This window comes from Carassius auratus, unplaced genomic scaffold (assembly GCF_003368295.1).
Source record: "Carassius auratus strain Wakin unplaced genomic scaffold, ASM336829v1 scaf_tig00015876, whole genome shotgun sequence".
NCBI lineage: Eukaryota > Metazoa > Chordata > Actinopteri > Cypriniformes > Cyprinidae > Carassius > Carassius auratus.
Genome location: NW_020524628.1, coordinates 167,501 through 194,522, shown reverse-complemented (window position 1 = coordinate 194,522; position 27,022 = coordinate 167,501). Strand labels below are relative to the sequence as shown.

At 38.2% G+C, this 27,022-nt stretch overlaps 2 protein-coding genes across 5 annotated transcripts in view; one reads left to right on the top strand and one right to left on the bottom strand.

Moving 5' to 3' along the window:
* Positions 1–22,647, top strand: part of frmpd1b (FERM and PDZ domain containing 1b) — a 35,618-nt gene extending 12,971 nt beyond the window's left edge. For 2 of the 4 annotated variants that reach the window (XM_026247668.1, XM_026247669.1), the window contains exons 3-17: positions 2,685–2,792; positions 4,328–4,488; positions 9,696–9,798; positions 9,951–9,996; positions 10,316–10,420; positions 10,638–10,733; positions 10,934–11,059; positions 11,656–11,775; positions 12,197–12,333; positions 12,422–12,548; positions 13,142–13,234; positions 13,552–13,734; positions 13,831–13,975; positions 16,178–17,206; positions 18,279–22,647. In XM_026247668.1, coding sequence (XP_026103453.1) covers positions 2,689–2,792; positions 4,328–4,488; positions 9,696–9,798; positions 9,951–9,996; positions 10,316–10,420; positions 10,638–10,733; positions 10,934–11,059; positions 11,656–11,775; positions 12,197–12,333; positions 12,422–12,548; positions 13,142–13,234; positions 13,552–13,734; positions 13,831–13,975; positions 16,178–17,206; positions 18,279–20,737 — 5,034 coding nt within the window. In that variant the 5' untranslated portion in view covers positions 2,685–2,688 and the 3' untranslated portion in view covers positions 20,738–22,647. Of the gene's footprint in view, positions 1–1,539; positions 1,715–2,684; positions 2,793–4,327; positions 4,489–9,695; positions 9,799–9,950; positions 9,997–10,315; positions 10,421–10,637; positions 10,734–10,933; positions 11,060–11,655; positions 11,776–12,196; positions 12,334–12,421; positions 12,549–13,141; positions 13,235–13,551; positions 13,735–13,830; positions 13,976–16,177; positions 17,207–18,278 lie in introns of those variants that run through there. The other 2 variants (XM_026247667.1, XM_026247670.1) reach the window with 2 other exon arrangements.
* Positions 22,648–25,093: 2,446 nt separating this feature from the next.
* slc25a51b (solute carrier family 25 member 51b) overlaps positions 25,094–27,022 on the bottom strand; it is a 3,666-nt gene continuing 1,737 nt past the window's right edge. The window contains exon 2 of the mRNA XM_026247666.1: positions 25,094–26,933. Within this exon, the coding sequence (XP_026103451.1) occupies positions 25,949–26,866 (918 nt within the window). The 5' untranslated portion in view covers positions 26,867–26,933 and the 3' untranslated portion in view covers positions 25,094–25,948. The remainder of the gene's footprint in view (positions 26,934–27,022) is intronic.

Below are 27,022 nucleotides of genomic sequence, written 5' to 3'. Positions count from 1 at the left end.
TTCTAATTTGTTGAGATAATGAATTGGTGGGTTGTAGGGCTGTCAAAATTGTTTAAAAATGACGTTTGAATATTCCCTCTAAAAAATACACAAATATTCAAACTATTCGAACATCTGGTTGCGCATGTTGTCAATGACGCACATTACGTCAATAACAGGCCAAAATAATACAAAGAGACATAACTACTTGTATAGATAGTCTATTTAAGTTTAAACATATATGACAATGTATTATCTACACAAAAACAAGGAAATAACTAATGGCCAAGACTGCAGACCTCACTCTCTCTCACCCTCACGTTCTCTGCACATAATGGTTTAAATGAACAAACAAATTTTTGTGCAAGCAATTTAAGGTCGCAACTGTTGTCCCAAATATAGCAGGCTTCATTCAGTGATTGAAACAAATATTATTAATATTAATTGAAGTTTAACAGCATATAGAACTGACATTGAATGCTCCGAGCAAGCTGAGCTGTGGTAAACATGGAACTTTTCCTTGACATGAAACGATAAATAATCAAACCTCAGATCCATTGCTTGACAGAACTCCCCGAAGCCTGCCCCATCCGCGATACTGATTGGTCTCATGTCCTTACAAATGAACGAAATTATTTTATCCGTTATGGCCTCTTGTCGTGTTGCAGACAAAGAGCTTGTGGCGGGCGATGCAAAGTAACGTTAAGTGTCAAGACGTGACTGTTTAGCTGGAGTTCCACACATTATGCCATGCTCATTTGGGTGCACATTTTTGAGATGTGACCTCATGTTGCTAGTGGTCGAATGCGGTATGCTAACTGTATCTTAAATAGCTTGCATACAACTTTTTCTCGCGGGTCAACAATTTTACCTCATTTTCTCTGCTACGGTCGAGTTGGGCTCTGCACTTGCTGGCATCTTCCATGAAGACGCGTCAACTTTCAGCAGTGATGCTGTGCCAGACGGTGCAACTCCTGTGACCTGTTCCTGAACCCAGGCGCGCCAGCGCACCCACTCGCAAAGCAGACAACCACACCTCTACTGCCGCGGGCCTTTTTTTACACATTTTTTTTTATTTGAATATTAATTTTCACCTTCGAACTTGTTTTTTTTTTTTTTTACTATTCAAATACATATTCGAATTTAGAATATTCGTTGAGAGCCCTAGTGGGTTGTTGTTAAATGTGAGCCAAAATCTTTACAATTAAAAGGACTAAAGACTTAAACTACTTCAGTCTGTGTGCATTTAATTTTTTTAATACACAAGTTTCACAATTTGTTGAATTACTAAAATTAACTTCTCCACAACATTCTAATTTATTTAGATGCACTTGTATATATAGTCCCAAAACTTCATAGACATCAGGTTTAGACTGAATCCATATGCAATGGTTGACTCATAGAGCAAAGGTAAAAGGTCAATTGACCCTCTCCAGCATGCAGTGCAACCAGTAAATCAGTGCATAATCAAGCAGATTATTCTGAGCCTGACGAAACACAGAAGAAGAAAACTGTGCCTATTGATCAGTCAGAATATGTTTGTAAGCACGCACACACACACACACAGTGCAGTATAGAGCAGTTGTGGTCTGTGAGTGATTGAGTGAGTGTGTAAGAGCTCCCTTGTGTCTGACTGCAGAGATAACACACACTTACAACAGTGTGAGGCTGAAAGAGAGAGATGCATGTGTGTTTGTAGCAGCAGATGTCCAGAGGAGCGAGAGAAGTCGTTCAGGTAATTAGATGGACTGAATGTGTGTGTGTTGCATAGGCGCAGTGTGCAGTTCTATCATCTGTAGATGGCTGATGTTATTATGCATGTGATATCTTGTCTGTTGTGACGTAAATTGTCCTCTAAATGGCAGGCCTGGTGTCACCTCATGACTGTGCCGCTGCTATTAGCATACATAAAACCCAGCACACAGACAGGACAGAGAGAGTGTTGAGATGAGAATATGAAATAAGCTGCATCTGAAATACATCTGTAATTAAAGTAAATGGATTTGACTCATTAACAATGTGAAATGGATTGTGAATGTCATTTCTTGTTTGCTCTGTGAAATCATTGAGGTTTTTTTTTTCCTGTGTTGATTTTCTTTTGAAATGGGAAGTTGCAACAGGACTGCAATTTTAAACAAGTTTAAAACGCATACACTGGGGTTCAAATGTTTGGGCTCAGTAAGATAAAAAAACAATTAAGCAAAGACAAAAGTGACAGTAAAGAAAATGGTATTGTTCCAAAAGAACAATACAATAAAATAAATGCTTCTTTTGATTGATTTCTGAATGATTTCTGAAGGACGCTGAAGACTGGAGTAATGATGCTGAAAATTCAGCTTTAATCATAGGAATAAATTAAATTTTAAAATATATTACAACAGAAACCTATTCATTAAAATAGTAATAATATTTTACAGTTTTACTTATGTTACCATATATTAATCAAATAAAAGCAGCCTTGTTGAGCATAAAAAAAATTATATAAAAAAAAAAAAAAACCGTATCAACCCCAAACTTTTGAAGGGTAGTGTGTACAGTAAAATAATGACCTAAAAGCCAACTAACATGGACAACATGCCACAAAACTTCATGGGTCTCAAAGTGAAAATATGGTCAATTCTGATATTGATGTTAAAGTAAAAGTGTTTTACACTGTATGATCCTTATTTTCTCTTCACTCATCACTTTGTCTTTCTATCTCTCAGTTAGATGGAGGAGCGAGAAAGAAGCAGAAGTCGATCTCCAGGCAGGGTCGGCCGGGTGGAGCAGGTGGTGGGGAAATGGCTGCGCCGCTCTCGAGACTCTCTCAGCAGGTGGACTAACCTCACACACACACACACTGACATATAATATTATAATCAGAGCAGAAAAGCGTTTCTTGAAGGCGTTTGTAGGAGAGAAAAGCCTATAAATGTGAAACGGCCTTCATATTTGGAGCTCCAGAACATCACAGGCAGTTCTAATGATGTTTAGATGTAGCCATGGAAGACGGTTGACTTAGGCTCTGTCCCAATTGGTGCTCTTAGCCTTTGTAGTCATCTTTTGATGTAGTGCACACTTTGATGATGCGATGTCGCATGGACTGTGGACGGCACACAGAGCAACCACCAAACCAGTCAGATCTGCCATGTGTGTAACAGACTGTGTGGGGTGAAGCCATCTTTTGGCATCCAGATATAGGCAAAGAACACTAATCAGATCATAGTACTATTTTCCATTAATTAGGGTCACAGGTTTTATGGTTCCTGTATGAGTTATTGGCCTTGGTTTCCAGACGGCCCTACCATAAATTCCAGCTTTGTGAAGCTGACGAGATTCAGTGTTTGTTGAGAGTGGTAGTTATAGAGATTTCGCTGTGGGCTCTTTTTCTTCAGATAATACTTCACTTAATTAATATTTTTATAGAAGATAGTAGATCTTCTCAAACTTCCATCTGCTGTGGGCTTCATTCGTCTTCCATCCGCTGGTATCTCCATCCATGCAACCACACGTTCATCAGACGTTTTAGAGTCTGTCGGTATATAGTGACGTCATTTCATGTGGTCTTTCACTGATTGGATTATGATATTTTGGAATAAAAGTCTCAGTAGTTTAATACTGTAGTTATTAATTTTAGGAATTAGAGAAAATGCTAGTTAATGTTATCACATTGGACTAAAACGTATTTACTTTGCTCAAACATGGTCAAAACAGGAACTCTAAATTAGGTAAAGGATTTTTGACTGATTAAAAATACAAATATTTTAAAATGTACACTGCTGTTCAACAGTTTGTGCTTAAGTTTTTAATACTAATATTCAGCAAGCATGCATTAACTAGATCAAAAGGGACAGTAAAGAAAATGATGTCACAAAATAATGTTTTCAAATAAATGATATAGAAGAAAGAAAAAATATATCATTATTACTACAAAAATATGTTTTCAACATTGATAATAAGAAATGTTTCTTCATCATCAAATAACATATAAGAATAATGTCTAAAGGATCATGTGATGCTGAAGACTGGAAGAATGATGTTGAATATTCAGCTTTTCATCACAGGAATACATTTCATTTTACAATATATTCAAATAGAAAAATAGCTATTTTAAATTGCAGTAATATTCCACAATATTACTGATTTTAGTGTATTTTATATTAATTAAATGTATCTCATTGATCTCAAACGTTTGAACAGCAATGTTTATATATGTTTTATAAATTTGGTTTTAAAAATAATACAAACATGCATGTTATTAAAATTTCTAAATTGTAGGCAGTTTATAGTGTCGTACACTAATAGATCAATCAGTACACTCGTATTTGATTTTGAACACAGCCTGAGTGTTTTTATCCGTCTCTCAAAGGGAGCGTATTCTAGGAGGCAGGAGGTCACGCTCTGGGGATTCGGGCCAGCAGAACTTCCCTGTGAAGGTAACGGTGGAGGTGATCAGAGACGCTGTCCTGGACTCCCATGGATTCAGTCTCTCATCACAGCACCCCCTGCTGGTCAGGGACGTCACTCCAGGTACACACACACACACACACACACACACTTCACGTGGAGTTCGGCTTATGGGAAGCGCTACAGCAGGTTGTTTTTAAACACAGATTATGATCTAAGCGAAGCCAGGTTTGGATACTGTCCTGACTGTGCGTGAGAAAATGTACCCCGGAGGAAAGAAACACCACACATGGTCCTGTTAAGATCACTTATGTTTCTCTGAGACATCAATAAGATTAAATGGAGACTTCTAAAAAGCTCTGTCCTGCTTCTCAGTTGTTTATCCTGAGAAAAAGACCCTCATTTATAAGCTCTTCCACTGAAAGTCAGACTGAATTTTCACCCTCTGTGCTGCTTTGACAGAGATGGTGAAACTGTGAGAAAGGATGTGACACTTGAGCTGGTGTGTGTGAGGTGGCCACCTGCTCCTCTCTCATATATTTAATTCATTATGATGCAGGTGCAAAAGCTCCTTCACAAAAAATATCTCTCCCATTTATTTATTTTTTCTTCTTTCTTCACTTTCTTAATTCTATAACAATTTGATATTGTGATATTGTGCCTTGAGATGCTTATGTGCTTTTTCTTTCTTTATATATATATATATATATATATATATATAGGTGCGTTGAACCATTGGTCATAGTCGCGTTGGCTTTGAAGCAGCGCTGCACAGACCGATCGGTGTATGACATAAAAGTACTGCTAGAGTGATTCAGAAGCACAAGGAGTCGTCTGCTTTATGAGTCAATGATTCATAAAACATTCATAAAGAACCATTTACTTCACTCCTGAATGAATCCGCCATTTGAACGAATCAAACGAATAAATGAATCGATGGCTTAATCATTAAGACATTTACCACCACCTACTGGCAGTTTATTATTTAGAATATCATTTCATTAAATTAATAATTTCATATTTGCATTGTAATAATAATAAAATTAAGAAAATAAGTTAGTAAGTTATAGTTCACCCAACCAAAAATGACAATTCTGTCATCATTTACTCACATGGTCCAAAAGAGTAAATGTCATAATTTTTAACAAACAAAATATTTCTAGCTGAACCTAACCATTTCTCATACACAAACTCACACTGACACTGGATGATTATATTTATTCTCATTTTGAATTGAAGGTTACTGACATTATCTCACACACATAGAACCAACACATAAAACTATGAAGAAAAACCTAACTAAAGCCCTATTCGGACGGGACTAGTTTTACAGGGGGACGTTAGAGAAATCTGCGTTTCACAGATGTACTCGGTGATTTTAATCCCGTCCGAATCTGCCACGTCTGTGTTTTTCTCACACAACCTCTGTGATAATTCCAGAGCAAATTACCTACTGTTTTTCAGCAAACTCAGTGATCCTCTGAGAAAACTAATCCCGTCCGAACGCGAATGTCTGTGATTGCCGGTGATATTTGATTTCACAACGCGTTTCCTTGTGTGTTTTGGCCAACGTGAATTACCGTAGATGCTCTACCGGGCTGATGTTTGATATATTTGCTTAGCGGCAAATATATATTAATAAAAAAAATAATACAAATAATAAAATCAAGAGCAAGATCGCGTAAACTGTTAATACCGGCTATTGCAATATCAGCATCAGGTAAGATTACTCACGTTCATTTATGTACTCAGTTACATAATGTTTTAATTACATTTAATAAAAAAAGGAAAACACGTTAAACTAAAGGAACCACACATTAACATGGTTTTGCTATACTAGCCATTTAGTATTTATTGTGTAATAATACTAAGGCAATCATTCTGAATGAATGCAATGCACGCATACAGAGCGCGTGATCTCTGTGACGCCCAGATGCACAAATCAGACCCTCCCACCTCTGTAATAAACACGGAGATACTAGTCCCGTCCGAATTGGTACATGGAAATCACAGACGTCAGGTGGTAAGAATCGAAACTCAAACGTAGTTTAGAAAACTAGTCCCGTCCGAATAGTGCTTAAGACAATATAATCGCACTACTGTTGTTTCAAAGGTTCTTTTTTGGCTATATTGTAAAGCAATATATATTGCATGTATCCTTGGCAGAGGTCAATCCCAGAATGCACTGCAGTCAGTGCTGTGATAAAAGATGGCGTACAGCCAAAGACATGTTTCTCAAATTCTGAAAAATAGAAATACTTCCATCTAATTAAAGGGGGAGTATTCATGCAATATTAGCGTCTGCTATGTATTTTGATATTTGTTATGCTGAGTTCATGCTAAAATTACTGCAACTCTGAGATTCTGTTCCTCATCCTCTCATGTTCATTAAAGCTACATTTATTTGATCAAAAATACAGTAAAAACAGTGATATTGTAATATTTATTAGTACAGATTAAAATAATTGTTTTCTATGTGAATATATTTTCAAATGTAATTTATTCATGTGATCCAGAGCTGAATTTTCAGCATCGTTACTCCAGTCTTCATCGCCTATTGATCCTTCAGTGGTCTCCTAAGATCAGTGGTAACTAGATTTCAATCATTTATATACATTTTACTCAAATACATTAATTAGCTTTAACATAGCTTTAGTGAAATGGTACAAGATAGACATATTAACAGAATAACTCAATGCGATCATGAGGAGATACTATTCATTGTATTAAAAAAAAAAAAAGGTTAAAAAGCAACACGTTGTTTTTTGCATGTTTTTACATTTAAATATGTATATTTTCTAACAGAAAAGTTTATCAACACAGACAAACAAGGTGTTTACACTGGGCCATGTGGCTCGGGGGTAACTGTGATACTACCTACTGTAGCCACATCTATATTAGGTAGTTCATGTTAATTTTAATCAATAACCTAGAGATAAAATGCATGTAAGTTTAAATTCGCAGTCATCTAAACTTTAGACAGCAGAAGAAAAATAGCCAATTGCATATCTCAAAATCTGTATTTTGTTGAAAGTCTCTTCTGAGGTGAAATGGTTGTGTTCATTTTTCACAGGCAGAGAGAGGATCCTACTGAGCATGTGCAGATACAGTCATCGCTCTAGCTTCTTTCTGATTGGAGGAACTGAGTGTGTCCCTGGTCTCCCCTACCTTTATATTCTTGTGCAAAATGCTGAAGAAAAAATAAAGAGCAGCAGTTAACAAAAGCTCAAATAAAATGTCATATTTAACAGAAATATGTAGTTTAATACCTTAACCGAAGCCACTACTGTTTTAGTTAGTTTGTTTTGGATGTAAGGTCACAATAGACAAGATTAAATAAAAAACCTGAACTGTTTTTAGTAGCAAACAATTACCATATTTACACAACCCTGTACACTATTATAGTACCGTATAGCATTTTTATCTGAATAAATTATAAGTTAATTCTGTCTTTTTTATTGAATCAATGACAATCAAGTTTTTTTTTTGTTTTTTTTTAATTGCTTATTATGTCTTCACATTAGGAGAGTAACATAATAATGAATAAAACCTATTTCAAAAGAAAATAGACAGAGAATGGCAGGCAAGATAGTGTGAGATTGCATGTCAACATCATTGCCCTAGATACACAGACTCAGCTGACATCTTTTTTTAATGTCTTCTAGCAAGTCTGCCCATGAATCACAAGTGATAAATCACTGAATGGATGTTTCCCGCCTTTGTATATAATTCCAAATCTAAATCCGTCACTTGTAAGATTCCGTTTTAGTCACATTTTAGTCAGGCAGCTGTGTATAAAGACTAGACAGCATGGCAGCACACTGGATCCAGCAACAAAGCTACTGTGTGTGCATTCTTCCACACACACACACACACAGTCATTCTGCAGTGCTGACTTCTCTCTTTTTGCAGCAGAAACAGCTGATAAAAGCCCAGTGGGAGAACCTCACAGCCCTGCAGCAAATAATTATGTGAAAGGAGAAGGAGAGAGAGAGATCTGGTGGTCGGTTCTGGCAGGGCAGAGAGCCATCAGGGACTAAGGGGATGTTGTCAGGGCAGAAGGGCAGATTGTGTGTGTGTGTGTGTGTGTGTGTGTGTAGTTTGGCTTGAAGACAAATGAGTGTAAATGGCAGAACAGAGCAGTGCAGAGACAAACAGACTCTCCACCAACAGAAAGCACCAGACGTGATATGAATAATGAATTAACAATGTAACTTCCCCAATCACACTGTTGTGTTGTGAACTATGACTTTTACTTATAGTTAGGGTTAGTGATTTAAACAAACCCCTTACACATTCAATGAAAATAACTGTCATGTTTCTTGAGCAGCAAATCAGCGTATTAGAATGACTTCTGAGTGAATCCTGAAGGATCATGGGACTCTGAAGACTGGAGTAGTGATGCTGAAATTCAGCTTTAAAATATGTTCAAAAAGAAAACAGTTATTTTAAATTGAAATATTTCACAATATTACAGCTGTATTTTTGATCAAATCACTGCAGCCTTGGTGAACATAAGGGACTTAGTCTTTCAAAAACATATTTAAAAAAAAATCTGATCCAGAAATTTTATCTCAGTTTTATCACTATAACTTTTACTTAGACGTTATAGAGCAGACCTTTCAACCTATGCATTTTGACCTGAAAGTACACTGGTACGATATGTCGCTCTAAACTAGGAAAAAACCTGATTACGCCGTTGTCCATGCGCAGCAGTCAAATCAAACAACAGCAAAAGAAGAAGAGTTTGGCCAATCAGAGTGTGTATACCCGAGATGGCTTGAAGAACATAGATAAATAATACATTGTCACAGTCGAGTGTTTATTGTCTTTGTTTTATCATTCAAAACGTTTATTTCTTCTTTTTATTCAGTTACAGCAACAGCTGGATGTCTTTGTCCATATTAGGGATTTCCTGGAACATCAGGAGCTTCTACCAAAATGAATAAAACAGACAGATGTGTTTATAGTGCTAAATAACGGCCAATCAATAAAAGTAATACTTCTCTCAAAACAGTTTTGTAGAGATATGATACTCCATGTTTTTTTACGTTTTACAGAAGTGTACTGGTTACTATTTTTTTTCTAAATAGCATTTTAAATTGCAATAAAATACTCTGATGTGCCGTCACATTAATGGTATTTAAAAAATTGTTCCAAGGTTGGCAGGTCTGTGAGAGGTGTGTTATTTCTCATTGATCAGACTTTGGCTTTAAGAATATAAAACAGACATTGACTTACATTGAAGGTACTGTTCAGCGTGCATGAAACTAGAGTTGTATTTTATTGCTTACACGCACGTGTGTGTGTTTGTATGTGTTTATTTGTAGGAGGCCCAGCAGACGGTCAGCTTTTTCCTGGAGATCAAATCCTAAAAGTGAACCATAAAGCCATAGAAGATCTTTCGCCTGAAAAGGCGGAGCAGATGATTAGGTAAGTGATCAGATTAGAGGAACACAGCTAGAATAACTTTGCTGGGTTGATATTGCTTGCTTGTTTCTTGCCCCACTCATAAATATGATGATGGCATGACCTCATGATTTAGTAGTGTCATTTTTTTTTCATATATTATGTTCTGACCTCAGGGATTGCCAGGACCCTGTAACCATGACCATCCTCAGAAATATGGCGGTGTGTACTTTTCTTTCAGTTCATTGTTCAGTCAGATAGTGGTATGGTTGGGGGGGGGGGGGTTGTTCTGTTAATGGTTTTATACTTTCCTCATTCTTTCACCAGTTCAATTCTAGTCACAATTATTTATATGGCAGTTCATACAATACAGATTGTTTCAAATAAGCATTACAGTGATGAACAAAAAACCTTCAATTATGAAATGACTTAAATTTCATCCTTAAAGCAACTCTACAGAAGACCATGTTGTGCAGAAGTGTCATTGTCCAGCTCAGAATTTAGAGAAATGTTTTTTTTTTTTTTTTTTTTTTGCTTTCAGAATCCTAAGTCTTCATTCATAACAGCTGAGAAGAGAGCCCGTCTGAGAAGAAACCCCATTAAAGTGCGCTTTGCAGAGGAGGTGGTGGTCAACGGACACACTCAGGTAAAACCACACACATAGTCAACTCTCACACCAACCCTGGTCAGGATTACACTTGGACCAAAAAGGGTATGACGCAGCCTGATTAATAGTTTTGTACTAACCAGCCATGACCATGAGCAGCGGTGCATGACAATACATTTGCTGTTGGTATATTTGTTTTCATCAAAACATGATGACATGCTGCTTTCCCAAGCCTTGTTTCATTGACTGTTTGCAGGGAAACTCTCTTCTCTTCCTGCCCAACGTTTTGAAGGTGTACCTGGAGAACGGCCAGACCAAAGCCTTCAAATTTCACAAGACCACCACTGTCAAGGTTTTAGATTGCGGTTTTCTTTTTTTATTCTTCTGCACACTACATCAGCTTTAGCGTCAACTTCAGTACTATGTGTCCTGTCCAGCGATACTGCAGGAAATCCATCAGTTTTTGTTTGATGTTAACCTTATTTTTGTGAGAGTGTGGTGTGAGGTATTAATGTTTAGACGGTGTGGTATTAAAGTTGTCTCTGTGTGCAGGATATCGTGTTGACTCTGAAAGAGAAGCTGTCCATTCGATGTATTGAGCATTTTGCACTGGTGCTAGAACAGCAATATAACATCACCAAGCTTCTGCTGCTGCACGAGGAGGAGCTCATACAAAAGGTAACACACTAGCCAACTAGAAATAGTAATGCTATTAACTTGAATATATTTATTTGCGTACAAACAGTAGCTCAGCTACATTTAAAATCAAGCTACATGTTAAAAAGCAAACGTTTCCAACAATTAACAGAGCATAGCATGTCAGTTACTTAAAGGGTCTTTACTACTGTATTCTTCTGGAATATAAGTCAAGTTTTTTTAATCATCTGAAACCTGCTGAAACAAAGTGTGAGGAGAAATAAAATATATTTATATAGTGTAGAATGTTTGGAAACATTAAAAAAGACCATTATTTTATGATATTTGTGAATGTTATAACAAAATGTGATTTAGATGATGCATCTTATCTGTGTTTTTTTCTCTCAACGATGCAATTTTGACAGTCAGGTGTTACTTATTTTCCGGAAAATATGGTAGTTCAGTTGTGAGTAGCTTGCAACTTGCTATTAAAGTGGTAACACATAAAAAAAATATGCAATTCTTCTTTCTTACACCTACTGTGTATAACCATGTATAACTATAAATTCTAAAACATATCTACTTGGACTACAGCCTCGACTGGAGTATGTAATAATATCATGTTCCTGCTCTTTCAGGTGGTACAGAAGAAGGATTCCCATGACTACAGGTGTCTGTTCAGAGTCTGTTTCATTCCCAGAGACCCAGTGGACCTCCTGCAGGATGATCCTGTCGCTTTTGAGTACCTCTTTCAGCAGGTAACACAATGTGATTATGTAGCACTAAAAACAAAGCGGTGTAGAAGTAAAGCAAAACTTTCCGGCTGCTGGGTGTATCAGTGTTATAAAGTGTCATTAAATAAGGTATTATTACAGTTTATCAAATTATGAATTCGTTTTTATTTTAATATATACCATTTTCATGTTAATTTTGGTTAGTTGTAATTTTGTTGGGTGTTTTTGTCATTTTTGTCACTATTTTTCACAATTTATAAATCAATTCAAATTTTGTTACTTTAGTACATCAAGTAGAGTCAAAAAGCTAGCTGAAATAAAAATAGGTGAAATGTTATTGTTTTAAGATTTGAATTTCAGTTAATGTTTATGTAATTTCAAGTAAGGAAAATGTTTTATATGGTTTTAGTTAACTATCGTAACCCTGCTGTGTATGTGTGTGTAGAGTGTGGGAGATGTGTTACAGGAACGCTACGCTGTAGAGATGAAATGTAATACAGCGCTGAGACTAGCTGTTTTGCACATGCACGAGAAACTGGCAAGCTGTGGACAGACGACGAGAGCATCTGTTAAGAGCATTGTGTAAGAGCGCACACAAACACACAAAAAAAAAATACTCATGCTACATGAGAAATGCTACATTTAATGTGTGTGTGTGTGTGTGTTTTAGCAAGGAGTTTGGTTTGGAGAGCTTCATCTCTCCCACTCTGCTGAGGAACATGAGAGACAAACACCTGCGGAAAGCTCTCAACCACCACATGAAGAAGATCCAGTCGCTGCTAGAACCACGACAGAAGGTGTGTAGGTCTTTTACATTTTCAGACAATAAGTATCTTTCAGAAAGCGGTTAACTCTGTGTTCCTATAAACAGAAACTGCACAGTATAAACTGTACACTGCCTCCTAAGGTTTTAAAAATGTATGTGAAATTGTATGCAGCGTAAATGTTTCCAACAATATTATGCTACATTGTTGTCACATTACCTGGCTACATTGGATATTTGATTCAGCCATGTTACAAATAATGGCTGATATAGAATGCATTAGTGCCTAATCAATTTTTCAGCAATGTTGACCCAACTGTTGCACTCTATTACTCCTGGTTCATTTTAAGTCACACTGTGTGTGAGTGCATTGCAAGTCAAGTGTACTGCATTGTGGGATGCAGTATTCTGTGCAGTGTGCTCTGGTTATATCCTGCACATTTTAACAAATGTAGTGGACAACTGGGCTTTCTATGCCAACCATAAATTTGCATACTGTGCACATTATACATACTATGTACTGCAGCAGTCTAAAGACCACTTTTCTTTTTCCTGTCTTTCTTTCTTCAGTCATAATGAAAATCTATTTGTTGGTCTTTTCCATTAACCTCGCTCTCACTCTTTCAGGTGATTTCTGTGTCTCAGGCCCGTTTGGCTTATGTTACCCAGATGGCGGAGCTGATTTCATACAGCGGGAGAAGCTACAACGCCACCATGCTGGTGAGAGAGTTGTGTCCATCTGGCACATTCATCACAAATAACAAATGAAATCTGCAGGGCACAGATATGTTCCGTTTATTTCCCTCTCTTGTCTGCCGGCAACCATTCGTTTTTTTTGTTTGTTTTTTCCTAGATAATGTTATGCTGGATAAAATCTTTTGAAGCATTCTCCTATTTTTAAGGATGTGAATTTAAGCATGTTATATAAGATGGCTGTTCTTGGGAGCAAGATATTTGGATACATTAGCAGCATCTATTGAATAAAAATAAACCTTGAAATGACGTGACTCAGACTGGAGTAAATGTGTGTGTTACAGTTGCAGGACAGGGAGTCGTTGGTGACTTTGCTGGTGGGAGCGAGATATGGGATCAGCCAAATCCTAAACCACCAGCTCAACATGATCTCCACCATCATAGACTTCCATTACGTCACCCGAATAGAGGTGCTCTCAGAGTCCGACAGAATCAGCATGCTCAAGATTTACCTGCAGGACATCCAGGTGTCTACACGTCTACCAACAGATTCAAATAAACTAGTTAAACTCTCTTCTTATCTCTCTTTTTATCTGACCATCCTTTTATCCTGCAACTTCCAGCCTATAGCCTTGCTGATGGAATCTGTAGCAGCTAAAGATCTGGCCTGCCTCCTGGCTGGATACTGCAAACTGCTGGTGGACCCCAATATCAATGTGTTCCGCTGGGGACCTAGACCAAAAATGCGACGCATTCCGGCAGAAGAAGGTTTTAAATTAAGGAAGCTTGTTTCATTAAATATGTGGCACAACTTTTTTCTCCTAATAGAAGAATTACATTTAAACCTTATACATTTTTTACCAGTTAAAATATTATTTAAGATATCAGTAATTCTATTTTAACTGGTTGCAAGGGCAATATTGTATATATCAGTAAATACTTTGTTACTACTAAAAATGTGAATTCCCTAACATCAAGAATTCAGTTGTCATTACTTGAAATGTTTGTTCTAGATATCTGTAATTGTATTTCAACATGTTACATTTGTTCTTTCTGAAATCTGAAAATATATTTCTGCTATCAATATAATTTCATCTATCTTAAATGTCTCTTAGTAACAAAAATCATGTCATGATATCAGAAATTAATATTGGTACTAGTGAAAATCAAATTATTTGTCAAAAAAACAAATAAATTCAATTCAGTTGCTGATATCAACAATAGACATTTGCACTAGTTACCATGCAATTACTGATATGAAATATAAAGGGTTTTACTAGTAAGAGTTGTCTTTCTGATATGTGAAATTGGAATTTCAACTAGTAAGAAATCAATTCTTCATATAAACAATTTTGAATGGCATCCTATGGTGACAGTTAACTAGTGAAAATACAATTAAAGGTTTCACGAATTATAGTTTTTACTAAAAATAGCCATTGTTACTGGTAAAAACCCAATTCCAGATATCAAGCATTAGCATTTTAACTAATGGTTAATTGTTGATATCAAGAATACATACCCCGAGAATGAATAAAAGTCAAAACAGCTTGCCTTAGCCTTGACAACTAACTGAATTGTATAAGTTAAAATATAAAATTAGCAGCTAATTCAAAATAAAAAATACTAGTACATAAATAATACTTAAATAACATTGATCGGCTGGCTTTGCAGCCCACGATTTGCTACCCAGCACAATGCTGAAAACAAAAACAAACAAAAAAAAACAAGCAATAGACAAAGTTTTGCACACTGCACCAAGTGGTTGCAACTTATGAGGACAAAATATTTCCTCAGATTCAATCAGCGAAAAAAGTACTTTAATGAGAGATGGTATTAGATAGGGGTGGCACGGTTCAACTTTTTCACGGTGCGGTTTGTTTCACATTTTTAGAGTCACGGCTTTTCGGTATGGTTCGGTATGTACGATATGTTTATGGAGAAACTATACTTTCTAATAAAGAAAGAAGACAACTATTCTATCCAACAACAAGCAACAGCACAAATAAATAAAACAGAGTAAAGATGCAAACAATAAACAGTGATTTTTTTTTTTTTTTTAGTAGGTCTAGCATTAGTTTTTAGGTACAGAAATTGAATAAAGTAATCAAATGTAAAACAGCATTGCATATTGGACTGTATAAATGAAAGATTATTATTTATTAAAGTTACAAAAGCTTTTTAATCAAGAGCAGTGAGTGATTTCTTTGTTGTTGCTGTTCAAAGACTGTCACTTTAAGAGAATGCACTGATACAGTAGTCCTACGTTCAGCTGGTGTCTGCTGTAGGATACTTACCAAAACAGGCATTTTGACATAATTTTGTGTTAATTTGTACATTTAAACACAATACTTCAGGTTCAGAGAGAGCTTATATTTGCGCGCATTCTGAGGCGCGGGTTTGCACGCTTCGGATTAGCGCACGCAAGAGCTCGTGTCCTCTAGCACTTAAATTTTTCAAAGCTTAAATGAGTTTAGTTTAAACACAGATATCAATGTGTGCTGTTCAGGTCTCATATGTGCACGCGTGCTATCAGCACCCGGAATAAATGACTGCTAATATTCCAGCATAAGGCATTCACATTGAACAAGAGTGCATGGTTTGTCCAGGGTTTTTTATTTTTTTATCGCTGTTATTGTAATGACTGGGAAACCAGAATGTGCATCTATCAACAGAAACATATATTAGCTAAACCCTGTTTGTTTTACGTGTTGTTTATAGCAAACCATATTACAGATGCTTTGTCAGTGTAAAGTTGAACCATGCCGAACCGTGTGTGGTGAACCGAACGGTTGTTGTTTTTTTCAGCAAACTGTGCCACCCCTAGTATTAGACTATGGTACTTTGAAATATACTGAAAATCATGAACCACTGTTCTACTAATGGATTTATAGGTTAAATTACATTATACATATTACAATATATTATACTAAATGCTATGTAAGTTATGTTTAATGTGTTTTCTATGCGTAGGGTATGTTTCTCGGTGTGGAAGCGATTCAGAAGACAGTTCAGAGGATGACTACGCTATGGAGGGACTGCTGGACACTCAGCTGTCAGAGGACACTATATCCACTCATACAAATGATGGCACGGAGGAAGGAGAGGAAGCTGAGGGGAGAAGTGAAGCAGAGGCAGAAAAGGTCCGAGTGATTGTAACACATCCCTTTTTAGAGGTCGAAGGAGATGAGGCGAGCAAGAGAGAGTCTGTTGGAGATGAGGATTATGCCATGAGAATCGATTCCCTTTTGGAGACAGGTTGGTACTCAGACCCTCGAGTCAACAGCAGCTTCTCCAGCTTGTCTAGTAACTCGCTAAATGCACTGGAGGAGACTATTAAGGCAACCATTGGTGGACTTGGTCATATGGATGTGTCTCTGGAAGAGAAACCCAGTTCTGGTCTTGGCTCTGGTGCATCTAGTCTGGATGTCCACCACCCTTTCCTCCTGGAGGTGCCAGAGCATTTGGATGAGAGGGGCAGTTCAAACAAACTCAGACGACATTCAGACCTGACCTACAGTGATTACTCAGTTTTGCGCTTCTCTGAGCTCTCACAAATGTCTGATAGGTTGCCAAGCCCAACTGCGGCCAGTGATGATGCATTGAGTGAGGAGGAGGATGATGATGAAGGAGGAGACAGTGGAAAAGACGGTCGCATTTCCGCCATGTCAGCGGAATTTGAAGCCGTGTTAGCCTCTTCTACTCCTAACAGCATAAATGCTAAATTAGCAGGAATTAACTTTCAGGCACTCCTCACCAGGATTCACAAACATCCAGCATGTAGACAAGAGGGAACCAGCTTCCCACAGAAAAAGACAAATGAAGCTAAACAGCAGGGACAATCTTCAAAATTAACAGCACAATATGTGCTGATGAGAGCTGTGTGCACAAATGTCCCTGAAAAATCAAAGGACTCCAGATACAGTTGTTCAGAATCTGAGGATGAATTTTTTGATGCCCAAGATCGATTTACCCCTCCCATCACAGAGAAATGCCTCACAGGTCAGTGAACCGTCTATTTTTACCACAAAACATCTGTGCATTCTAGAAGAAGAATGTTCCAGGTTCAATACAAGTTAAGTTATATCAACAACATTTATAGCATAAAATCCATTACCCATCGAAAAAAGCTTCTCTGTCAACCCCCACCCCACCCACAGCTTTGCACTTTGAGGGTTTAAAAACAGCTCTTCTCCTTTAAAACATGTATTATATCATCTGTAAATTATTTTTTTATTTTTACACAGTCATATTTGTATCATTGTGCTTGTCAAAGTAGCAGGGTTTACTTCCTTTATATGGTCATGACATAAGTTTAAAATATTGTATATACATTTACTCAAGGTAGGTAAAGCAAAAAGTTTACTTGAATTGTAAGTGTCTTGATTTTTGCTCAAAGGCTGCATTTACACTGGCAAAAATCTTATTTTTTCCTCACATTTTCTTTCTCTCTTGTTAATTTATTTGAATTAATTTCAATAAATATAATTTTTTTATTTCACTAGAGAATTCTACCTCTAACGATCTGTAAATAAATTAGCCTAACGAATGAAAATTATTGTTATTTTGTGTTATTTATCTGTTCAGTCAGATTTTATGCTGCAAAATATCCATGACAGCCGTTGTCCATGCTGGCAAATAATTATGGCCACTTGACATGAATTATATAAATAATTTGAATAGCACAGCCATTCAAAACCAGAGGGTCTACAATGTGCATAGTAAAGCGATAACTGCAGACAATCCTTTTGGGCAGGAATTAAGCAAAGATACTGGACAGCCCACCAGTCATGTCTAAAGTGAATGTAAACAGGTGGGCCAAAAATTGGATAAGGTCCAAATATTAGATCTGTGCATTAAGGCTTGAAATGTAAATGCAGCCAAAAAAACGAACAAAAACAAAACAGAGGAATTAGTCAAAATGGGTTTTTGATGGTGATCCACATTGTTACAAATGTTGTTGATAAATCTTTACATTTATTGAACCAGAATATTAATTTAATGTTCAATATCTATTTTTTATTTTGTTTACTTGTGTACACGTCTCTCTTACCTCTTTCTTATTATTTTGCAGAGAAAAGCTCAGATTCTGATAGCAAACATCCTTCTTTTAGTGACCTTAAGGTTAGTGTGAACAAGACAAAAGCTTCAGAATCCAGAGACAGCAAAGATAAGGACAGTGTGACACCAGAGAACCTCAAAGAAAAATCTTCTTTTGCCGATCATTTCACCCCTGCAATCCCTCAGTCTAAAAATCTTGAACTGGATGTCCATCAACCCTCACTGATTGTTCCCCCTAAACCTACACCTTTAGAACCTAAATCATTATCTGCTAACCACTCCACGGGGCAGAAAGCCCAGCACTGCAATGGAGACATACCTGGCCAAAATCCACACTTATCAACTCAGCTTCTAGAGATGGAGCCAGAGACCATGGAGTTTAAACCAGTCACAGGGCCTGGACCACCAATGTCTTCCTCATTAATTACGGCTGTACGCCAATCTGCCTTTCCTCAACAAACCTTAGACCTAGAGAATGTTCAAAATGGACCCAGGCTACAAAATGGAATATCTGACCAGTTACCTGCCAGTCTAGAAAAAGAGATTACTCCAAATCATGTGGATCTTGAAGGACTTGACAGTCAAGATACTAAGCCAAATCAGAAAGAGTCAATAAACGCTAAAGGAACAACTGAATTTGAGAAAATAACAGTAGACAGCAAGAGTCCTCAACAACAACAGTCATCAGACTCTCTAGAAACCAGAAAATCTGAAAATAAAGTGCCCCAGATGAACACAAAGCCCCCAATACCTCCCAAGCCGTCATTCATTGGTTTACAGCCATCCACAAAGGCAGTTAATGCCCAGTCACAAAAACCTGATGAAAAGACAAAAGTTCCCCCCAATGGACTTTCTCTACACCCCTGGTCTCAGAGAAATGGTACCAGTACCTCCCCACACTCTACACTGATCAAGGGTGTTTCTCTAAGTCATGAGAACCTAAGAACTGAACTAAAGGCTGAAAGCTCTACAGTCAAACAAACAAGTGCTTCAACTACTCCTACCCCATCTCCATCTCCCTTACCTTCTCCTTCAGTTCAGTCTGTAAATATTGTTCCTGAAGATCCAGCTCAAATTGGGACTAATTTCCCCAGCAGAACAGGCTCGTCTGGACGTCTGTCTGCCACAGCCTTACGGGGGAAAATTCAGGATATGCCCTGGTACCTCACCCGTTCCCAAGAGATCTTGGGGACAGTAGCACTCAGCAACAGTATTTCATCGACAGGCAATAAAGCAACCATTCCAACAGATGTTAACCATGAATCCAAGAAGGTATCTCCCAAGGCCACTTCAGTGCCATCTTTGATTGACTGGAAAGAGAAAGATGCTGAAGTAGTCATTGTGAAGCTCAAAGATGGACCTGAGGATGTGAGCCCAACTCCCGTGAAAGACACCAACAGGAAACCTCAAACATCATCAAGCCATCCTGACCTGAGGCAGAAATTGTCCACAGAAGCTACAGAGTTGCACAGGCATTTTGGGACCTGCAGGTCCGAACAACCTCAATCACACAAAGGTAACCCTTCAGAGATTCGACTTGACAATGATTCTTCTCTATCCTCCGGAAGTCCTTCCCATCATGATGCATGTGGCTGCCATACCGTTTATGCCAACTGTTTCAGCGGAGATACAGAGGAAAACTGCAGCTTTGATGATAATCTGACTGTTTACGAGTTCTCCCGTCGAAACCAGATCAGTAAACCACCTCAACCCACCCCTGTTCCTTCCCCTGCAACCTTATCTGGTCCCTCTCCAAATGTTCTGTCCCTACTCAGAGATTCCCCTCGCCCCCTATCATCATCCTCAGAACTCAGCCCACTCTTGGTCCCACCCAGACCTCTGGAATCTCTGCCTCTAGATCGTGGACCAATAAATAATCCGCTCCACTTTTTGCAAAGCCACCATTATGCTTCCGGTCAGAAAGGTACAGGGCTTAAAGATGGCTATGCCTGTTTGCAGCGAGATATTGATGAACTTCTTTTGGTTTTGAAGAAAGGACCTTCTGTAGTACACCCTCCAACCCACAAGGGGGAATGCGAAAATGGCAATGTGAATGGGAATTCGCTTTCAGAGACAGAACGATACCTGGTTCAGGCGGAGGCACGGAGATTAGCGTCAGGATGTCAGAGAGCCACACGGGTAGGATGGGCACCTGACGATGCTCTTCTATCCCTTGGTAACAGTTTTGGAGCTCTAGTGCAACTTACCTCAACCTGCATGCGAGTTTCCTGTTCGGACTGTGGAGGGTGTCATGGGGATATTGATGCAGATGAGGCCTTGAGGAAGCTTGAGGAGATTGTGGATCTGTATAAGGAGTTTGTAGGAGCTGTAGAGACGACTAGAGAGGGCGAAGGTGTCAGGCTCTTAGCCAAGCAGTGTACGGTTCTTATTTCAACTGTCTTCTCACTAACACAACTGTTTCGGTCACGGACACCAGACATAGACAATGGAAATGTACCTCTGAACTTTTAAATGTTACCTTCCGGCACCTTCTTAAAGGACTGTAGAGTGTGAGCATAGACTTGTACTTAAAGTAGCGATGCCTTTTTGGCATCTAAAAACTGTTTGTGTGCTGGCACACAAGAATAATAGTAAGTGCCGTGAACGTACACACACAGTAAGCAAACTAACATGTCAGAACTGTTATGTATTAACCTGTTTGTCTTGGAAAGTCTCCCTATAAATGTAGTGAAATTCTGCATTCAGACATAGCTATTTTCTAACTGTTCTTTAATTCCTGATGTATATACAGTATGTAGTATGTATTTATTTTTTACTTACAGTATATGCACACCGTGGTTTCTAACCTACTATACTATACCTGCATTTTGTTTATTTGATGTTGTTTAGTTTTTAGGGGGGGGGGTTTGGGGGGGGGGTATACGTGAATCCCTACCTCTTGCTCTATTAACTGAGATAAACAGTGTTATGAAGCTTCACTTGTTTTCATGTTTAGTTTAGTCATGCTGCTCTTTACAGACTGAAGGAAGAAAGTAAAAGGACACTCCACTACCCCTAACAATAGATGCTTGGAGAAACACTAAGAAGCCCAAATACATATGCAGTAATGTTTCACTGGACTATCCAAAGGACTTTCATTTCATTTAGTCTATAATACCTTTCTGGCTGTAGAATGAGAGATGATGGCAATAGCAGTGCAGCGGTTTGGCATTTTTCTACCTGTATGTTGGTGTGTCAAGTTTGGCTTTTGACATTAGGGTTTTTATATTGGCCTGTCAGCTGACTGTTAACCACAGAGATCAGTGTGGTCCAAAGACATAATAGCACAATTTGGGCATTTACACAACAACAGTGTCATTATATTAATGTAGCACCCTGTAAAACTAATCCCAATGATAGCCAAACCACACTATTTGTCACTCATTTTTGACTATGCAAGCATCACGATTTGTATCCAAATTTTTCCACATATTATACTCTTACATTTTATACATCTTAATACATGCATAATTTTCCATTTGTTATGAATCATTAATATTTCACTTTAGAGGACCTCCTTGACAAACCTAGGCCTTATATTTTATCTTGGAAGATCGTTGTTAAAGCTTGTTTGATTGCATCATTATGGAAATACAGTGTAAACAAAAGGTTCATTTAAAAAAGTTATTTCTTCCACTTTTGTAAGTGGTGAACAGCACCATATTTAGCATACATTAAATACTTTACTCATTACCATGCAGGTATGTGTATGCAAAGTCTCCTGGCGAAACCAGCTCAGTTTCGTTGCATAACACATAATGCAGTACAAATTGCATTGCTTTCTTTGCAATATAGCAGTGGGTGGTGGTAAACTGCCTACTATCGTGGAATACTATCATGGCAGAGGAAAATCTTGCCGAACATGTTTAAAGATGGCTACCTGAATAAAAACACATCCGACATCTGAAGACATCAATAGCCTCCTTGAGTGCTGAGCTTTTTAAGAACTGCACAATTGCAATGCATTCTTCAAGCCTTCAGATCTGCATTTCGGCACTTGCATGGAATGTTTCTGTTGTAAGAATTTTAGATTTGGCTGTCATAATCACAAATAATATGATTGGGGAGACTATCAAAGACCTACGCTTGGAATTTTGAATACTTGAGCCCTGGTCTTTTAGCCCTAGTGAATCAGTTGTCCTTTGTTCCTGATCTCAGACCAGTATTTTGTCGTAGACACTGGTTACTCACTGGCTGTGTCTAGATCAGGTTTCAAAAGGCAATATGCACCTACAATACATAAACAATTAACTTGCCCAGATCACATGACCAAACTTGAGGTCATCCTTGTTCAGTTCAATGACTTTATAGAAGTGCTTCCAGATGGGAAGAATTTCACCCATGCTGGACACATCCCTCCCAATAAACACACACACACACACTGCCGGTTTGTGGTTATCAAGTCAGAAAGCTAGTTTGCTTGAAGAGAAATGTCATGAAAACGGAAAGCGATAAATATGTTGTTGTTATTCTGTCTTTTCAAAGGAACCATTTTGATATCGAACTATCAGAGAGCAAACGTATTTCTAAATTAAATCTTCCTGTCATATGAAGGTTCTAAGAACGATGAAGACTAAAAGGAACTGCGTGTGCATTTGTACCAAATATGAAGCAAAAAAACTATGAGGGCCATTTATATTGAGACGTATGCAGACGATTGTGTTTCAAAGTGCACAAAATAAAATCTTAAATGTGGCTGTATGTGAATATGAAGGCAAACATGTGAATGAAATTAAATTAAAAGGGACAATCGAGAATCTGGTTTGCATTCCCTCTACTGTGTTCATGATAATAAAGGTTTGATTTTGAATGACAAAAGCTGTGGATGTAATGCATTTTTGTGGCTTTTTCATTTTCTTTTAGACAAAGTACAAGTTCTTACATCTTTCTTTTGATTTTGGGTTGAAATATGACCTGGACGTGCTCTTGACATGTTTTGTGAGAATTTGGTGAGTGATTTTATATATTTTTGGGCTTTAATCTTAAAAGCTGTGATTTGTTATTTTACAATGTATCGTCTTTTCTAATAGTCTGGTTTCTAGTTTAACACACCTACTAAAACACTAAATTGCTAGTCAGACTGTATTCGAGTTTGCATGAGGAGATTACAGATTAGTCCTGGGATTAAACTCAACCGAAATCTTTTACAGTTCAAACAGAGGGAATGATGGGATTGTGCTGAAGCTGTTTACTGGCAGACACGCTGCCTGTAATCTGTGCCTTTTCAACAGAGCCAGTGACTATTTAACCTGTAGTAACTCTGAAATATATTTTTGTTGCCTTTTCTATTTTAATTTTAAATCTCATAAAAAACCTTTTGCTTTAAGTAAATTTAACACTCAGTTAGAGGGAGAGTTCAGCCAAAAATGAAAATTCTGTCATCATTTACTCACCCCAACATCGTTTCAAACCTGTATGAGTTGCTTTCTTATGTTGAACATAGAAGAAGATATTTTGAAGATTGCTGGTAATCAAACAGTTGGTGGTTGCCATTGACTTCCATTGTATTTTTTGTCCATATAAAGTCAATGGGGACCATCAACGGTTAGGTAATCAACATTCTTCATAATATCTTCCTTTGTGCTCTCCATAAGCGAGCAAGTCATACATGCTATCTGCTAAAGTGTCCCGAGCGGTTCTTGCATGCTGTTATATGGTTGCTAGGGCCTTTTGAGTAGTTTTACTATGGTTTTTTAATTTTTAATATCAGATCACACAGAAGTGATATCACACTGTCAGAGCAGCCAGAAGGCAAATATCTGAAGTGATGTGTTTAATAACACAAGACCACTTTTTTTGGCAGATGCTCATGCTCATAGCACAGGGTGTGCTAACTGTTCACCATATAGCTCTATACTTGAAAGGGTCCTTTTGTGTGAATATTAGTGGGTGAAATCTAAACATTCAGTATGGTGGCCAATTTTGCACTACTCAAATTTACTAAAGATAACATAAAAATCTTTTCAAGTTTTTCAATTGCATCGCAATTCCGAAACACAGGTATTTGTACAAAAGCAGCAGCCACTACAGAATCAAAATGTTTTTATTCAAATAGAATGTCCCATCTACTGCCTCCATTAACCTATAATCATTAGGATATTTTTCCAAACCAATCCCTGGGATTTACTCATGGCCCTCAGATGGAGCTGCAAACGGCTCTAAAAGCATCTGTCCTTGAACGCCATTTCACCTTGTGTGATGGGTGTTTCCATGTCTTTCTCTGGCCCCTGGAGGTTAACATAGTCATACATAATTAAGTACAGGACTTTAAAGTTTGTGAATGATGAAAGTCCTGAAAAGAAAGAAAAATTGCATTCAGACTAAACAGATGCAGGTTTTGAATTACTTGAATTCTATGATAGAGACAGTCCGCTGCATTGTGGTCTATACTTTTAAAGCAGCATCCTAACCTAACTCAAATGCAACCTTCTAAGTGACTGATTTGAATGCAACTTCCCAAACTACACATATAAAGAATTATTCAATAACAGGTGGCTTGTACAAAATAATGTACCATGAGATTTTGATTAAATAACACTTCTCAATAATTCTAATTTACACAATACAATTTTAATCTTTTTTTTTTTTTGCCATATTATAAGCTCCATAGACAAATAACTATCCTCATGTCAAGTGAATGGTGTTAGCATGTTGCTAAGCTAAGGACAGATAATCTAATAAGCATAAAATGTATACCTTACATTTAGGTATACAAAAAACTTATAAGATTATGTAAATAAAAAAGATTACACATAAAAGTAATTAGGATTTTTCAATCCCATGTACACTCTGAAGCATTATAAAAAAGTTCAATAATGACACCCAGAATGCAATAAGTGGAATTGCTTGTTTACTTTCCAACCACAACAATGTGAAAATGTCATTCATGTCACAAAACACTGGTTACATAAAAAAAGCATTTCATGAAAATGATCAGACATCTTTGAATTCATCAGGCCTTTTGCTGATTGGCAAAAACACTAGCATCGTGGGCTTGTACAGACGTCCCTCGCTTTGTGTGGTCCACAAGTCACACCCATTTATTCACGAACCATCGGTCAACCTTACTATTACACATGGCTTGTAATGCTTCAGTCCAGAGTTTGTGCATCAGTTTTTTTAAACAAAACAACAGCAAATAAGTAGAAATGTACGGTCAGTAGTGCAACTTTGTGCATTCTCCATCCGTGTCCCACAGACCCCCAAAAAGTGAGTAAAAGAGCCACTAAAAAACTGATATGAGAACTGGGACATGTGGTGATACATTTCACAACACTTATAGTAGCCAATAAATATGGGTGGACTTTATATGTAGTGATCAGCCCATGGATGGTGTCCATCCATAATTATACAGATCATTAAGTGCAGATGTTAAAGGAATAGTCCACATAAAAATAGAAATTGTGTCATCATTTACTCAACCTCAAACCTGTATGACTTACTAGGTAGTCAATGGGACCAGAAACAATCAAATATATATTTTTTATGTTCCACAGAAAAAAGAAAGCTTTAGAATGACATGAGGGTGAATGAACGATGACAGAACTTCATTTTTAAGTGAACTATCCCTTTAAGTGCACATGTTAAGTGCACCAGGGGAGCTGGCAGTGTCCAGATCCTCCTTTAAAGAGCTAAATTTGGCTTGCTTCAGAAAAAAGTGCACTCCGCCATCCACCCCAGTCTTCAGAAAACTTTCAGGAGAAGCTCGTAGGTTGCATTGATGATCCCCCACGACAGAAGAGATCGGTGGTAGTTGAGCGTCGCTCCGCGGAAGAGCAGCACGATGCTGCCGCCGCGTTCCCGCCACACCGTCATCAGCACGCGGTGGCAAGGAACGAATTCACCCCCGACTTGAGCCTGAGCTCGAGATTTGACCACGTTTAGAGGGTAGAACATGATACCCAGCGCTGCCCCCAGCAGCCCGCCGCACACAAAGTCATTGGCCATGTGACCCATACGGGATCGGGCATCAGGGAGCTGCTGCTTAATTGGCCCACGCAAACCGAAGAACAGAATGTTACTAGGTCCATTTCGCAACAAAACTGGTACCAGTCCGCGGTAGCACTCCCTCACACCGTGGTCCCGCAGGAGAGTCCGGAAGGTGTGGGCGGTGTTATTGAAACGCCCGTTGTGCCTGTGATCCTGAAGCAGTGTTTGCACCCTTTCGAATGGCGTAAGGGCAGCCTCAGCCACCCCGGCCAGCGCGGCAGCGACGCTCCGCGTAACAAGCTCAGGTGCACCACTTCCATGAGCATGGTGCAAAAGCAACCGGGAAAAATCCTCATACAGGCCGAACATGATGGCCACGGTGGTGGTTTTCTGCAGAAGTGGAGGCAGGAGCCCTCGGTAGAGATGTCTCAACCCTTCCCTCTGCAACTGACGGACGGCTTCGGTCACTCGGACCCCATGAAGCTGCTGCCGGAACAACACTTTCTGAATAGGAAACGTCACGATGATGTTGGTGAACGCCGCAAGCGAGCCGCACACATAGTGCTTTCCGCGAGCACCCAGATTGGCCCCTATTAGCGTGTGGCCATCTTTACCCAACTTGCCCTGCGGTTGCTGGGCCGAATCTGGGTCCATAGTAGTAACCACCCCCATAGGGAACTAAGCACTGGACTGGTCAGCAGAAGCAATCCAGGTAAACACCCATCAACAGCATTTCAAACTGAAAGAAAGAGAAAATAAAAGCATAAGAACAGACAAACCTTTCTTGATAAGTTTTATGAGTTGATCCAATCCAAACGTGTTTTATTG